Source organism: Chelonoidis abingdonii, chromosome 9 (genome assembly GCF_003597395.2).
Source record: "Chelonoidis abingdonii isolate Lonesome George chromosome 9, CheloAbing_2.0, whole genome shotgun sequence".
Classification (NCBI taxonomy): domain Eukaryota; kingdom Metazoa; phylum Chordata; order Testudines; family Testudinidae; genus Chelonoidis; species Chelonoidis abingdonii.
In genome coordinates, this window is record NC_133777.1 from 17416288 (window position 1) to 17433486 (window position 17199).

At 42.1% G+C, this 17199-nt stretch overlaps 1 protein-coding gene across 5 annotated transcripts in view; it reads left to right on the forward strand.

The window, feature by feature from the left end:
* The window catches only part of SYT17 (synaptotagmin 17), a 76068-nt gene extending 59304 nt beyond the window's left edge, over positions 1 to 16764 (forward strand). For all 5 annotated transcript variants that reach the window (XM_032800192.2, XM_032800193.2, XM_032800198.2 and 2 more), the window contains one exon: positions 15447 to 16764. In XM_032800192.2, coding sequence (XP_032656083.1) covers positions 15447 to 15643 — 197 coding nt within the window. In that variant the 3' untranslated portion in view covers positions 15644 to 16764. The remainder of the gene's footprint in view (positions 1 to 15446) is intronic.
* The last annotated feature ends 435 nt before the right edge of the window (positions 16765 to 17199 follow it).

Here is a 17199-nt window from a genome sequence, read left to right on the forward strand (position 1 = left end):
ACTAGCATAAAGCTGATGCTAGCGCCCTTTGCACCAGCTCTCCTGGTGCCTCCACCCTGCAGTGTAAAGAGCACTCTGGGGTAGGAGGAGGTGTTCCAGGGGGCAGAAGGAGAAGAGCTGCTGTGCTCCGTGCTCTGGTCATCCTTTCTGGCATAAGAGCCCAGCTCCAGTTCAATCCCAACCACCCCTAGGATTTGGGGAGGTAGAAAGGTGACTTTGAACAGTCTTTGCCTCCTTGCCCATCTGCAGCAAACATGAGCTCTGTGCAGGTCAGGATTAATGTCAACGGCCCTGTTTCTGCTCTTGCTTTCACCTGTATAATTCAGGACTAACTTTGGGTGAAATCAGTGGATTTGTCCCAATATAAAACCAGTGCAAGCGAAAGGAGAATCTGGTCATGCTCATCTGCTTTATTCAAATCTATTTAGAAATAGAGGGGAAAGAAAATACAAAAAACTGATAGAGCAGCTGAATTCTGTGTGAATGCAGTGGAATAGATTCCAAACTCTTCTGCATAGCATCCTTTTGATTTTTATATCACACTATATAAGCCTCTTTGTTCTCTACACCTGTATTTGTAACAAATACCCTGTTTCTAATTTGTAGTGCACGGATCGTTTTAACAGATCACCTCACAGAGCATGATGTTTGCACAGCCCCAATAGTTGAAAGGTTTATCTGGCCATTAGGTAAATTCGTGTGAATTCCAATATTATTTGCCTGCTTGATTAGAAAACAAACAATAGGGCCCAGAGAAAAAAACACCCCCTCTTGGATAATTGATTTGCTGCTGTGAATGCCATGAAGTGCTACTTAACAGGAAAGTGTCAAGTAGCATTTCATAGAGATTTTTCCCCCTCTCTGTTGTTTGTAATACACACAGGAATGACTGCAAATAAAGCATGTTTCACTGTCAATTTTGTCCTCGTTCATTTGATTAACACTGATGTCATGCAATGTTTCTAAAGAGTTGGAGGTTAGCGTGGATTTATTCTGTCTAGGTTTACAAATAGTAACATCACCACAGACAACAGTTCTTTTAGTTTGGTCTCATAGGTAGTGGGTGGGGTGGGAAGGGTGAGCTGCATATGCAGCCAGGTCTTGATCCAGAAAAGCACTTAAGCAGATGGGTACCTTTAGACATATGAGTAATCCCTTTGAAATACAGAAATATGCTTAAAGTCACTCACATGCTTAAGGGCTTAGCTGAGCTCAGGTCCAGTGGCACAGGGAATAGATGGTAAGAAAAGGAAATGATTGGGCCTACTCTTATGTGAAATTGCATGTATTCCCTTTACCAACTTCTTTTTTAAATTGAAAAAATGATACATTGGTATAGCTAGTATTTTGTTCTGATTCATCTTGGGATCATATTCCCTGTGGTATCATTTCTGGCTGTATTCAAGATCTTCTTGTAAACACAGACATCTATCACATTTCTTGCTACTTAGGGGTCCCAGCACTGTGCTGTAAGGGTGCCTTGTGCTCCCTCCCAAGAATAGGTAATAGCCACATTAATATGTGTAGGAGAACCTTCTAGGGTTTGTGTAGCATTATCAGCATTACCATGAGTAGATGACATTGAATGTGAACTGGAGGTGGACATGCCAGAATATAATCACTGCACTTGTAGAATATTATGGCCCCATTTGACCCAAATGGCTAGGCAAAAATTCAGGGTCTAGTAAGTTGTTCTAGTTAGGAAGAGAAACTGGTGACCAATATTTCTTTGGTGTGATTTTATTTGTTTGCAAAGAATGTACAAAACCCTGTGTCTCTGAACGCACAAGAAATCAAATAGCAGGAAATAGTGTCTTTTGCTGACAGCACTAGGAGCACTCTTTTCAGCCTGCACCACTGCTCCAAAAACCTCTCCTCATATTTCTTCCAGAGTCAGCCATGTGCTTTCTGCTGTTCCTTCAGGCGCATGCTCTCTCTCTCTCTCTCCTTTCCCCAGATTTTTTATCCGTTCTGTCTACGCATCCCTCACCCAAAACAATATTCAGCAAAACTCCTGGGTGGGTTCACATACTCTTTGTCTTAGGGGAGGACTCTCATAGGTTCCAAGGCCAGATAATCTAGTCTTATCTCCTATATGGCACAGGCCAGAGAACTTTCCCAAAATAATTCCTAGAGCAGATCTTTTAGAAAAACATCCAATCTTGATTTAAAAATTGCCACTGATGGAGAATCCACCACAACCCTTGGTAAATGATTCCAATGGTTAATTAGCCTCATTGTTAAAAATTCACGCCTTATTTCCAGTCTGAATTTGCCTAGCTTCAACTTCCAGCCATTGGATTGTGTTACACCTCTCTCTGCTAGATTGAAGAGCCCATTATCATATATTTGTTGCCCTAATAGGTACTTAAAGACTATCAAGTTACCCTATAACCTTCTCTTTGTTAAGCTAAATAGATTGAGTTACTTGAGTCTATTGCTATAAATCATTCTTGTGGCTCTTCTCTGAACCCTCTCCAATTTTTCACAATCCTTGAATTGTTGACACTAGAACTGGATGCAGTATTCCATCAGTGCCAAATACAGAAGTAAAATAACCTCTCTACTCCTACTCAAGATTCCCCTGTTTAGGCACACAAGGATCACATTAGCCCTTTTGACCACAGTATCACGGTGGGAGCTCATGTTCGCTAATTATTCACCATCCACCCCCCAAAATCTTTTTCATGGTCACTGTTTCCCAGGGATAGAGTCTCCCATCCTGTAAACATATCCTAAATTCTTTGTTCCTAGATTCCTCTGCCTCCTGGAACTGCATCTCTCTGAACCTTCAGCATAGGCGCCGACTTCCTCTCTATCCAGTGGGTTCTGGACCCCGACCTGCCCTGCCCTGCCTCTTCCCGCCCCTGCACCCCCTCGCCCTGGCCCCATTCCACTCCCTTCCCCCAAGTCCCCACCCCTGCCCCACCTCTTCTCTGCCTCCTCCCCTGAGCACGCTGCATCCCCGCTCCTCCCCACCCCTCGGAAAGTCCTAAGCGCCACCAAACAGCTGTTAGGCAGTGGCGGGGGGGAGTGGGAAGCCCTGGGAGGGAGGGGGAGGAGTGGGGACACAGTGCACTTGTGGGGGAGAAGGAAGGGGAAACTTGGCTGCCGGTGGGTGCGGAGCACTCACTAATTTTTCCCCGTGGGTGCTCCAGCCCCAGAGCACCCACGGAGTTGGCACCTATGGCCTTCAGTACGCCTATCTCTCACCGTGGGTCCCCTCAGGGAGTCCACTGACTCTCGACCCCTGGGGCGTCCATCCTCAGAGGGAATAATGCATCTCTGATCTCTAGACTGGAGTGACTCTCAGCCAGTGTAAAACAGAAGTAGCAGAGAATCCTGTGGCACCTTACAGACTAACAGACGTTTTGGAGCATGAGCTTTCGTGGGTGAATACCCACTTTGTCAGATGCATGTAAAACAGAAAGATTTCTTGAGCATCTGAACCCAGCACAGGAAACTTTCGGGGCCCTCAGGCCTAGCATCCCTCAGCACAGTACATCTAGGTCTGTTCTGCATCCAGGTTTGCTACAGCCGCTCTCTCTAGTCCAGCAGCCCCATCCTTCCAGCTGAGGCATCCTATATCACTGACCCCAACAGCTCTTCCCTGTCCTTTGTCTTCCATCCCAAGTAAACAGATCACTGGAGCCCTCTTGCCTCCATCCTTTGTTCCCTCTCTGGCTGGAACTGGTTGGTCAGGTCACCAGTGTCCTCTTTCCTCAGACCACTGTCCTCCCACTGTCCAGAGCTGGCTGCCTTCCAAGCTGGGCTGGGCCACTTGTTGTTCAGGGACTTGTTGTTTCCTGAACACCTGGTCATCTGCAACAAACAACCCTCTCCTACCACCTTGTTAAACGTGCAGCTCACAGGGAAACTGCGGAGTGCACGCACTATTTATGTAAAACACTAAAAAAAATCCCCAACTTTGTCACACTCTGTATTAGTGAGCTGTCCTCTTCATTATTTACCACTCCCTCAATTTTTGGGTCATCTGCAAACTTCGTCAGTGATGATTTTATATTTCTTCCAGGTCATTGATAAAAATGTTAAATAGCACAGGGCCAAGAACTGATCCCTGTGGAACCACACTAGAAGCACATCCACTTGATGATGGTTCCCCATTTACAATTATATTTTGAGACATATCTGTTAGCTAGCTTTAATCCATTTAATCTGTCCCATGTTAATTTTATATTGTTCTAGTTTTTTATTAAAAATATCCTGTGGTGACAAGTAAAATACCTTACAGAAGTATAAACATATTACATCATTACTATTGCCTTTATCAATCAAATTGTAATCTCATCAAAAAAGATCCTGTCAAATTAACTTGATATTTTCCGTAACCTCATGTTCATTAGCTTTAATTATATTACCCTTTTTACTTCTTTATTAATTGAGTCCTGTATCAGCCTTATGCTTAGTTATGTTAATTGACTGGGGAATTCACACCTATCAGTCTCAGTTGGGTTTTAACTTAACCCATACTGAGGTTTCACTGAGCTCATAACAATATCATGGTAGTCTATGTCGCCCATAAAATCCGATGCAGTACTTTTATAGGCTCAGTAAGGGAATTCCCAGGGCCAGGCCTGACTTTCACATTCCAAATATGCAGTGTTGTTATAGTAATGTTGGTCCCAGAATATGAGAGAGACAAGGTTGGTGAGGTAGGATCTTTTACTGGACCAACTTCATACACCAGCAGCCAAACCTTTTTTTTCCGAAGCCCATATTTTGGGTTTTCTTTTGTCCAGATGCTGTGCAGGCCAACATATGAGGCTGTCTTTGTAGCAGAACCAGGAGCGGGAAATAATTTTGCCAAGTCAGTTTCCTTAAGTTGGTTAATATTGTTATCCTGTGGGAGGCAGCAGCTGGATGATAGAGACATATTGTTTAGAAGCATTGCACTCTTTGCAATCCAACATTAGCACAAGGGTTAAATAACTAGCTATAGTGAGTAAAATTCCATCTGCAGTTTAACATTAGCAGATGTTGCAAAGAGTAGCTTAATGAAGGAAAATTCTGATAAATGAATTTTACATTCAGTTCACAGACTAACTTAGACCAAATTCATAAATGTCAAACCACTGCCTCTTGTCTCTGATTTTCTTTTTTCTCTGATAAATGATATAGGCTGAATTCTAGTTATACTGAAGGTGTTGACTTCAACAGAGTTGCCTTAGCATAGCTGAAGGCAGAATTTGCTTCATATCCGTGAACCAGTTGTTGGCACCGTAAGGTCGGAAACGGAGTCATGAGTCCACCCTATTCAGGCTTAAATTTTCATCTTTATTTATAAAATGCAGACAGAATCCTTGTCAGTTGTAGTGTCTGAACATATATTTATGCCAGTTGATAAATAGTTAAGATGGAATAGGTAGGAGCCCATGTCACTGAATTCTAGGATACTGGGAAGTTCTCCTGTACTTCATGATGGTCATTGATGCATCCGATCCCAGTCTGGTCCTGTCTCATTCCTTCAGTTTCTAGTCTGTTATTTCTCCAGTTAGGGCCCCTCCTTTGCTTGGATTTGCATATGTTTCCACATTTACATAGTCATTAGCTTTTCTCCAATTAGCATTAAGCATTTGTCTTAACCATACTGTACATAGGAGCAAGCATCAGTTTACACAGCTTTTGCTGTTTATACCATTTTCATTGCATTATATATTCATGTCATCTTGCCCTTATTTTTCCCAGGAAAAGGACTTTGAGCATTACAGGTTTATATATTTATCAGGCTAATTAATTTTGATTTTGACCTAAAAAACAGCATATGCCATGAACAAACCATCCCATTTGTCCTGCCAGCAACAGCATTATTTAAGAAAATCTATGTAAGAGGGAAAAAATGGCAAAATAACACTCAAGCCAGACAAAGTAAGACTGAGGCATTGGCTGAGACAAGTGTTACCTCATCTAAACTCATTCACTGTCCATAATTAAAGTTATTAAAGTATAACTAATTAAGCTCTTAATTTTACCATTTAGCAGTTCTTAATCTTTATATTTCAGTATATATATGTATATCAACATAACCCTTAATTTATTTGGCCAATACTCAAACCACAGAGCTATTTAAAGGCTTTTAAAATATGTAATGTGAAAGCAAATACATTAAACAAAACTTTTGGTAAAATTTATTAGGAAATGAATTACGTATAGTAGAGGTAAATTAAAGAGGAATTCAGAATAACTGAGGGAAAATGTTCCATTTGAAGCCAGGAGGGACTCCTGAAGCTACTGAAATTATATCATGGATGATAAAGTCATAAGGATTCATTCATTTCATTATTTTCTCTTATTGTTTTCCTTTGGAGTGAAACAGTTTAGTACAGCATCTTTTTATGTAATTGGTTTAGGGCTTGATCCTGAGAGAAGCTGACTATAACCTGCAAGTCCCATTGACTTCAGTAAGAGTTGTGGGTTCTCAGCACCTTTTGAGATCAGGTGCTTCATAAATAATTCCATTTATTAATTTTAAATTATTTTGTTACTTGGGTATTGAACCTGTTCGCCTGCGGGGGGCAGCAGAGTTCCTGCTTGTTTATACCTAACACTTGATACAGTATTTGCTAAATAACTCAGTTTGACATATTTTTAAGGATATCTATATTTTTACGGCCCCAGCTCAATAAGGTACTTAAGCCTCTGCCTGACTGTAAGCATGTAAATAGCCCCACTGACTTTAGTGGCCCCATTGACTTCAGTGGAACTGTTCATTTGCTTAAAGTTAGGCACAGGCTTAAGTACCTTGCTGAATGAGGAGCTCTGTGCAGATTATTTCATAACTATAATGATCATTCAAAGGAGTAATCTATATTTTAATACCAACTTATTAAAATCTGTGCTTGCTGATGCTTTCCAATCCAACTTTTCAATAAGACTTGCTTAAATTGAAAGTCTTGTTTGAGAAGCAAAATGATACCACATGCAAGTCAGTGGAAGTTCTGTGCAAGAATGGCAGGACCATGCCCTTAGATCTGTACTGTATAGGCAAAATATTCAGGATGCAAAAGCCAGCGTAATGTTACATAGTGGAAAACATGCTGAGCCCAGTGGATTTGATTTTTATGTTAATACAAACTGAAGAGGTCTCTAATGAGTTTCATACTATTTCCATTGGTTTTCTAGGGAGCCTGGAGTGCATAATCAGTTAATTCGCTAATCCTATCTGCTTTCTACCCCATCCTCACAGACAGTTGATTCATTTTCCATTATGCACACTATGTATTTTCAAAATGAGAGGGAGCCAAAAAAGAGCCGTCTCCTCTAGAAAAGCAAAGTACTGTAGTGTTTTAAACAACCATTTATTTTAATTGTACTGGATCTAAAAACACTATATGCTGCTGGCAGGAGGACTGTTATTATAAATATGTCATTTGGGTTTTCTCCTTAAAGTTGTTTTACTGCTTCCCTTTTATTGCACTTCTCAATTAGGTCTTGCCAACGTTGTTGGGTTCTTTTTGCACCATTGCAGTTTGAAACCTAGGTAGACTGCACCCTTGCAAGTCATCTTTTACACCAGCACAGCCTATGCACAAGTTTGAGTTACATCTGTGTAGCTAGAGGAGGCTGGAATGAGTCACTTTGCCCACAGGCTAACTGGCCTTGTAAGAAAGAAACCTCCTTAAACCATTAGCAATATTTACCAAATGAAAAGCAATTGCAAGTGATCAGAAGACACGATTGTCTGCCTGTGACCAGTGAGATCATGGAGAAGACTTTGAAGAGGGCAGTGGACACACAAAACCAGATATGCACCCACCAGCTCCCGTTGTGACAGTAGATGCAGATTTTCAGAAGAGCTCAGCCACCCCCCACCTCTCTCAGTGTATGTGTGTGTATCATGCTGAGCTCTCTTGAGAATGTGGCCTACAGGGTCTGAGAATGCCACAGGAGAGAGTTTACTTTGGGGGGGTGGGGGGCATGGGTGCACAGGTCCCATTAAATGCTCTGTGCCAAATGGAGTTGTGACCTTAGTGAAATGTTCCTATTCACTAAGGCAAACACACCTCCCTGTCCCCTGTATGCACTGAGGCCTTCTTAGCAGTGAAGCTGTATGGTTCCAATGCACAGGGGACAAGAGATGTCACATAGAGGGTGCTTAACCTTTCTGCTCCCCAGCACATGGCTTTGTAGGGACCCCTGTGAAACAGCATGCAGAGAGAGGACTGGTGGGGGCAATGCATGGGCTGCCTAGGAGAGGAACATTGCTGGGAATGTGCTGCTGCTTGAATCTCCCAATGGCCGGTTAGAACCATGGGACTCTGCATTAGAAACATGCACAGCACTGAAGTAGCCTATTAGAGCCATTCGGCAGTTATTCTGCAGGCTTGGAAGGAGTTGTCTGTCCACACATCTGCCCAGTGCCTAGCCTGGCTACTCAGACCAGACAATGGGTGTAGGAGGTGGGCCTAAGGCAGGGGTTCTCAAACTGGGGGCCAGGACCCCTCAGGGGGTCATGAGTTTATTACATGGAGGGTCACAAACTGTCAACTTCCACCCCAACTCCTCTTTGCCTCCAGCATTTATAATGGTGTTAAATATATTAAAAAGTGTTTTTAATTTATGGGGGGGGGAGTCACACTCAGAGGCTTGCTATGTGAAAGGGGTCACCAGTACAAAAGTTTGAGAACCACTGGCCTAAGGGCATGATCCAGCAAGCCCTTACTCATGCAATGTCATCAGCAGTACTTACAGGACGCTCGTGGGAGGAAGGAGTTACATGGCTGGATCTATTGGTCCCCATCCTTCACAACTGAATTTGGAGAAAACCTCATCACAGTAGACAAAGTCCAATCAGTACTTTAGCTAGGAAAAAAGCATTTAGGAAGAACACAGGTAGATACATCATATACAAATATGTTATTTGCATCATATTGTTCATCCTTCAAAATGCAGCTCTTTTAGTGCACATAGATTAACCCAATTTTCATGTATATTTCAACATTTCCATTAAAAGGGTAAAGGGGAACCTTTTTATTTCAGAATGGATCTCTTCAATGACTGACTACAGTATGTGCAGATACAGAAGGAATTAGTTTCATTAGCACAGAGTGTCCAGTCACCTGATCTCTTCTTTTTTAATTGCTTTTTGCTCTATCTTGGCCTGAAAACAGATGTTGTTGTCACAGCAATGACTACTATTGTGCAGAAATACCTCATGAGAAGACCCAGTTGTGCAATTTCTGTTAGAGATATTACAAAATGGAAAATAAGTGTCCACCTGTTCATAACCAGAGCTTGGCTGAGTTTGGGGGAATCCAGATGATGAGAAAAGTACTTTATTTTATGCTTTAAAAAGCCCTGCTGGGTTATTAGGTTTGTGGATCTGGGACCAGTTTTACTGAAGTCTTTAAATCAAGTGTTGAGGACACAGGTTAGTGGCCTATGACAGGAGTGGGTGGGTGAGGTTCTGTAGCCGGCTGTGCGCAGGAGGTCAGACTAGATGATCATGATGGCCCCTTCTGGCCTTAAAAGTCTGTGGGTTAACCCATCTTCTAGGCTTGCAGTGACCTCCCTGAAGCAAGCCTTGTGTTATTTAGCAAATGAATGTGCACTTCTTGGACACTGCCTTCTTTTAGAGCTGCCTCATCTGAAGCAATCCCAATTATGAGTGCTTATGTGCTTCACTCTGGTGCACAAGGGACGCAGAAAGAGGGCATCTGGAGCCTCTTCCCCAGGCCTGAAAGCAGGTAGGCTGGATATATCCACAGTACACAGGGCAGTTGGCTCACTCAGAACTTCCCAAAGATGTGTGGTCTGTGTGTCTGGGGCATTTCTATCTCAGCTTGTGCGGATGTGACCATTAGAAGCAGTTGCTAATTGTCTGACAGTGGATGCACACATTACTGGTGGTCAGCTTCTCCCATCTCTCCCTGTGGAATCTCGCCTGTATCATAAGCCTCTTCCCAAATCTGGACCTTAGCGTCCAAAAATCTGGGTGCCTAGCATGAACCCCTCTAAGCTCAATTTACCAGCTTAGATCTGATCTCGCTGCCACCATCCAAAATTTCCAGGGTTTTGGCCCCCTCTGGTCTCCCCAAAACCTTCCCTGGAGGGACCCCAAGACTCAGAAACCCTGAGTACAAAACAAAAAAGGGAAATTAACCCAACTTACCTTTCCCTCTCTCATTCCCATCCACAGGGACTTTAACCATCATCTGGGTCTAACCTGGGAGTCATGTGATTGCAATACTCCTTTACTCAAATACGCACAGAAGCTCAAACCCACAAAGAGACAAATACTCGCGAAATACTCAAGGAAACCAGAAAGATAGCGGATTCCTATCTCCCTCCCCCATTAGCTTCTTCCCGCCTTGGGACACTAGGAGAGTTAACCCCTACGTTAGTCGCTCTCCCCTCCCCCTTCTTTCCTTTACTCCTTAACCAGAGGAAAAAACTCAAACAGGTTTTAAAAGAAGTTTTATATCAGAAAAGAAAGAACAAAAAATACACAATACAGATATTTCCCTGTAACGAATGATGACAACTACAGGGGCTTTGCTTATTAAGAAAAATTGAAGTAGACAGACTGATTCTTAAAAAACTCATCAATTTGAAAACATCAGAGCGAGAAGTGTAAACGCCGAACATGTATGAATTCACCCAAACACATAAAAGCCTTATGTAGTTGTTTCTGTCTTCTACGCCGTACTTTATCAGTTGGAAACAGAAGATTAGAAGAAGAAAGAATTCTCATTAGACGTTGAGAGGACAAACAAAAGACTCAGAGTCCAAAAATTCCCTCCCTGACTTTGAAAAATCCAGTTTCCTGATTGGTCCTCTGGTCAGGTGTTTGGTTCCCTTTGTTAACCCTTTACAGGTAAAAGAAACATTAACCCGTAGCTATCTATTTATGACAGCCTGGCCAGAGTAATTCCTGTCACAGAGGTTGTGCTAATTGGCAACTCTGGTCTCCTCACTGTGCCAGCTAGGGTTGCTTGTGACTTGTGTTGTACCTTGGCAAAACTATAATTCTCTTAATGTGAATAAATAGGTCAGAGACCTGCAAGTGTGTATAATGGGACAGACCTAGCAATGGCCATGTCTGAAGCAGCGGAGTGTCTTCACCAGCACTCTGAATATATATACACCTTGGGAAAGGAGTGCTGTTTACCCTTTAAAGCAACCCTCTGTTTCTGCAATTACTAAGAGAGCATAAATAGTGTAGAGAAGGGAGAATGGCCAGCACACCCTTATCAGTGCACCAGGCAGTGCTTAATTGGCATGCTGATAAAGGAAGTTCTACTTCTAAAGCAGGTAATGAACAACAGTTTCTTCCTCTGTAGTTGAGAGATGAAGCACATTATAACATACACCCAGTGAGGGAAACCTATAACAAATCTAACTGGTACAATCTGCTGGACGACTGGTGCAGTCTACAAAGATCCCATTTTTATTTTGAGCTTCTCTTACTCCTGTGTATGGAGTCTTCCAATTTCTCCTCCCAAGCTGTTCTTGTAAGAAACAAAATTAGCAGGAAAAGAAATTCAGCGGTTGGATCTGATTAAAAAGAGGCTTAATTTCACAGCTGTATCTTTAGAGCCTTCTGATTGGTGGTGCCTGTTAAGCAGTTCTGTTCCTCTGAGCCATTACAGATGGTTTACCAAGCAAATGCTGACAGTTTTAACAGCAGAATAAAACAATTAGCTCCCAGTGGTGAACTGCCTAGAATTTTAAAATGAGCTCATGGACTGATAAATGGAGCTGAATTTTTGGCAGACAAAGATGTTTTATCTTAGCAAGCAGCAGCCTTTATTATCTCAAGATGTGAATTCATTGAGACTGTTTGTAGACATGATAGTAGAGGAGAGGGCTATCTGTTGCAGTCCTAAAATGCCACCTGATTGAAGTAAGTCTAACATCCATTCTGGAGGTGAACACCAGGAAATTTCTTTTCGCTTTTTTCAGAAATTGTGAAACCGCACCAGTGCTACCAGTGATAGCAGTGCTAATAATAGTGGTCGTAAGCTGTAGTATAATTAGCATATTGCTACCATAACGATTCAATATGCTAATTATCTGACACTAACGGATAAGCACTGGCGTTCTCCTTTGGGTAGTTAGGCTAGGAGATGAGTGCTGTACCCTCAGGTAGTTCTCTTGGAATTAAAGAAAATGGTTTGAAATGTATATACTTTAAAAGGCAAGGTTTCAACTTGTGCACATAAAATCACTGCAATCCAATCTGCGTAGGTTCACCAGAACAATACTCAGCTACTCAGTTTACAGTCTCAACATTAACTGATTGTTAAGGAACCTTTTATTGCCTGGAATACTTTGCATTTGCTAATCTGTGCTGTGATTAATTAGCATAGAACATCCTATCCCTGATGGTTTAAATTACATGGTATTGTGTGTTAGGGTTCTGTTTCCTCTTTTGTTGTTGAAACAAAGAGAAAAAAAATACTGTTCTAGAAGTTGGGCGAGGGTGTGTTTTGGGGGGCTTTTTGTTGTTGTTTTTTGCATAATGTTTGTTTACTGTCAGATAATAAATCCCCCTTGGGATCTTTCAGCCATTTCTCATAGTCCTGCTGGGTATGTTTGAGATGCATTGCCTTCTATGAGAACTCATTAATAACTCCGACAGGCTGTGTATAGTCTGAAATTCTGCCTTGCATGCATGGCCATTCCACAGAAAACAGGGCTGATTCTCATCCCACCATGCTTTCCTTTGCAGTAGCTCCCTTAGAGTGAATCAAGTTACTCCAGATCTCCACTGGTGTAGCTGAGACCAGAATCTGACCTCCTGTCTTGGGGTATAAATTAAATTAAAATATTGATTGTAGTTTAAAAACACACACGGCATTCAGAATTTTAAAGTGGAATTTTCAAACACTGCCCTCCATGTTTGGAGCATATATTGTTTTTATAGCACAGGCTCAACAAAATGATGTTAACTGTTTCCAAACTGGGACTGTCAAGTATTTGAGAGACAAAACTTTTATGCATTTTAGTAGTGTCAACTAGAAATATTCCAGAATAGTTTGATAGAACATCAGGTACATCTGGATATGCCGTAAGTATCAGAGAAAATGGGAGCATTATATTATATGTCTGGCATTATAGACAGACATTATTCTCTGTTTGCCCCCTAGGGAACATCATGCATTCGGAGAGCTGCAAGTTTAGAGGGAATGGCTTGCTGGTTGTGGCAGAGCTCCACTGGGAATTGCTTTGAGAGTTCATGATGATAGTTGCAGCTGTATCTACTGCTCCATGGGTGTCAGGGTCTGGTATGTAAGCTGTGCTTACCTGTGCCATGAGGGGAGAAGGCCCCAGGGAACAGTGCAAAGGGACAGGTCTACTCCCTGTCCTTGCAAAACCCTGTTCCCCAGGTGATGACGAGTCAGGAATTTTGTCTGGAGATTCCTGAGTAAACTTCCTCCTTCTGCAGATGGCACTTTGTATATGCAACCCTTTGCCTGGCACTGCCTGAGTCCAATCCCCTACCTACTTTGATGGGAGCCAGATTGGGCCCTGAGTTAGCAGCCTGAGGCAGCATGATGTATTAGCCAAAAGGACAGAAAAGGGGAAGCCCAGGGCTTCAGGCCTTTACAAGCCAAAGGCCATCCCTGCTGCATGCTAAGAACAGTACATTATACATAGTTAATTAGCATATTTACAGAGTGGTGTTAGTATAATAGCAAATATAGAATTATAAAAAGACACTTGTAGGGAGTAGGGATAGAGCATCCAGTGCTTGGTAACTTGCCTCCATTACTCCCCTGGAAGAGTTACATTCTGCATCACTTTATACTGGAAGTCTAGAAATCCATCCAGTTTTAAAGGTTTTTTGTTGATCCTTCTGATTCTAGCCAGTGCCTGGGAACCCTCGGACTTTGGCTATGCCTACACTATGGAGCTGAACTGCTGCAGCTGCTCCACTGTAAAGTCTCCTGTGTAGCTGCTCTGTGCCGGCGGGAGGGAGCGTCTGCCACCAACATAGTGCTGTCCACACTGACGCTTTTGTCGGTGAAACTTATGTCGGTCAGAGGTGTGTTTTTTCACACCTCTGACCAACAGAAGTGTTAGTGTAGACAAAGCCTTTGGCTTTCTCAGACCCTTTCATCCATCTTCCTACTGCACTGATGGAGGACTTTGTCCTGCAAGCTGCTGGGTGCCCTCAATCCAATCTCACGGGAGTGTTCCCTGCTTTCCAGGGTCATGCCTTTATATTGTATAATTATGATTTCTGTTGCTGTGGGTGGCCATTTGTTCCGCTATGGGAGGTTAATAGAAGGAAGAGGGTATTAGGTTTATTCCTCCCTCTTTGTTGCTTAACTGGACTTTTAACAAGTAGCTCTAGTGATAATTACTGAAAATTAGCCCTTTATAGACATCACACTGGACAGTCTTGTCATGTCTGATTGTTTTCTATAGATCGAGATCTCTGATAATTTTAATTAGCACATTTGCAACTAGAAAATGAAAGGAGTATACATAGCATCCATTCACTTAAAATCCTTCACTATATTTACCTGTTTCATCCTTAGTGAGTTTGGACCAAAATGTCAACCTCTTTTTACATAAAAAAACTCTACTATAATTGTGTATGAACTAGTTGTTTTCCCTTTACTTTTTCTGTTTTCTAAATATCACTTTAACAAGCTCCAATTCGTTCCCACCAAGGTATCCATCTCAGATTAGAATCTTATTTTAATCTATAAAATAACATTTATTTTTTCCAAGCAACTAACCAGGTCTGCATAACCTTTTTTGTAGGCCAAAATGCTGAGGTATTTTGCTTACAATTTTTGCAAAGTCTTTTCTATACAATAACCAGAATTTTACATACCATTTTCCATGCCCTGTCCATGTCCTCTATGTGGCATATGGTCTAATACAAAAATACATTTGATCACTGCAGACGTTTACTGCAGGAAGATTCCTTCTTTCCTTCTGCCAAAGGTGCTGCTAATCTTAGGACCTCATCCAAAACTCATCAAAGTCAGGAGGAGTCTTTTTCCATTGATTTCAGTGGTCTCTGGGTTGTTCCCTTGCATTACTCTGATGTTATTCTCTAGTGATGAAATCCTGGCCCTATTGAAGTCAATGGCAAAACTCCCCAGTCTGTGAGGCCAGGATCTCACTCTTGAGGACCGTTTGCTACTGAGCTCCTTTTTTGACTGTTCTAGATTCCCTATGAATCATTCCCTTCCTTTGCTGCATTATTCTGCTCCTAGCTGTGCTATGGGGATATGAGGATTTCTTGGTTTGTACGTAAGTTCTGCAATTTACCTGGATTCATTCCTGTACAATTCCAACTGTGAAATGGTTCTTCGGATCTTAAAATGGTCCCAGCTGCCTGGCTGGAGTTCTGCGCTCACCGAATGTGGTGTTAGTAACTGAGAGAAGGGCAGCTTTCTGTAGATGCGATGGGGATGTTTGTTGTCGGTGTTAATCTTGACCCACTTTCGTTTCTGTTTCTTCAGTTTACGGCCACAACGTGAAAAGCAGCAATGACTTTGTTGGAAGGATTGTGATCGGTCAGTATTCTACAGGCTCACCAGAGTCAAACCATTGGCGTCGAATGCTCAATTCCCATCGGACAGCCGTGGAGCAATGGCACAGCCTGCGGTCCAGGGCTGAGTGTGATCGCGTTTCACCAGCATCTCTTGAGGTGACGTGAGAATGGTCCTTCATCACCAACACAAGCAAACAACTGAGGAAAAAAAATCAAACCCGCACGCGCTCCCATGTGATTTCCATGGAATTGAAAGTAACTGTTACAGCTGCTGGTAACAAACTGGCTGCGTTAGCCTACGTGCCTCAGTGGACCTTCATAATGCAAACCATGTATCACTTGTTCCTGTGCCCATTGTTTTTGTAGGGTCACTGCTAATGTGGCCTGTTGGACCTGTTACTATTTGCATCATCTGCTGCATCCACACCACTGTTTTTAATCCATGTACATTATAATGGAGATTATTCAAAAGGTCACTATTAACACAGAAGCGTTCTTTACCTGCTCCAACGTATTGCAGAGCAGATTATAGGCACATCTGCCATGGAGATTCTGAGTTAACTGGAAACTTTTTGAGTTGCCTCCGCTACCCTTACTGTACCGATCTATGACTCATTTTATTGGAGATGTAAGTATTTGTGTGTTCTCTTTGGTGAATGTGGTAAATAGGTTAGAGTATTTATTTTTTAAATGATAGAATGTGGTAAAATCACTTCTAACTCCAGTTTTGTCTTCGTACTAGTTCAACAAAATTAAACTCCTGTTAGTATGTATGTGTGCCTTTGTGCATCTGGGTGTGTGTATGTGTTTGTGTGTGTGCATGTGCAGTGTTACGCACACAGACCCTCACATACAACCATGTATAACATGGAGCTAATGTTATGTCAGTAATGAGATTCTGCCACTCTAATATAGCAATCTCTGTATGTAAAGTAGATAGAGTATGATATAGCAAAATAAACCTTTTCAATCAAGTGTATTCTGGAAAAGCCATGGCAAGTTTTAAAGACCTTTCTTATGTTGTGCAGAAGATCCTGCTTTGGGAGCTTTTGCAGTAAGAACACCCCAAACAACACCCAGTTTTAATTCCCTTCTTAGCAGGCTGCAGTGGGTCTTTCTGTGTTTTATGTACCAAACAAGGTAGTTTTTCAAACCACTGAGTGAGTTTTAGCTACAGTCAAGCTGTCTGTTCTGTTGGATGCTTCTGTACATTTTTTCATGGCATATTGTCTGGTATGATGGAGAGTGTATATTTATTGAAAATAAAGATCTATTTATTTGTGCCATGTATACTGAGGTGATACTTATTAGCCCGACTCCGGTGTGTGTCCAATTCGGTCAGTTACGTTCATTGCACAACAAAAAGAGAAGCCAAGTTGTTGGTCCTGATTTTCTTCTCGCTTACCCTGGATAAATCACGAGTAATTCCAGTGAAGTCGATGGAGTTACACTGGTGCAAATCTGCTGCAGGAGGAGAATTTGAACTGCATATAGGTTCTGATCCAACACCCATCAGGAATCAAACTCCAAAGGGCTTCTGATCAGGCCCACAGAGCTCAACCCTTTGCAAAATCAGGCCCACGGACTGACATTTTCATCTCTTTGGCTATCAAAATGGCCACGTCAGCCCAAAATGCTCATGAATCTCACCGCTTTGTTTACAGAGTCCATATAAAAATAATGGAATTAAAGGAAGCATGACCTGATGGTTGGTTTTGTTT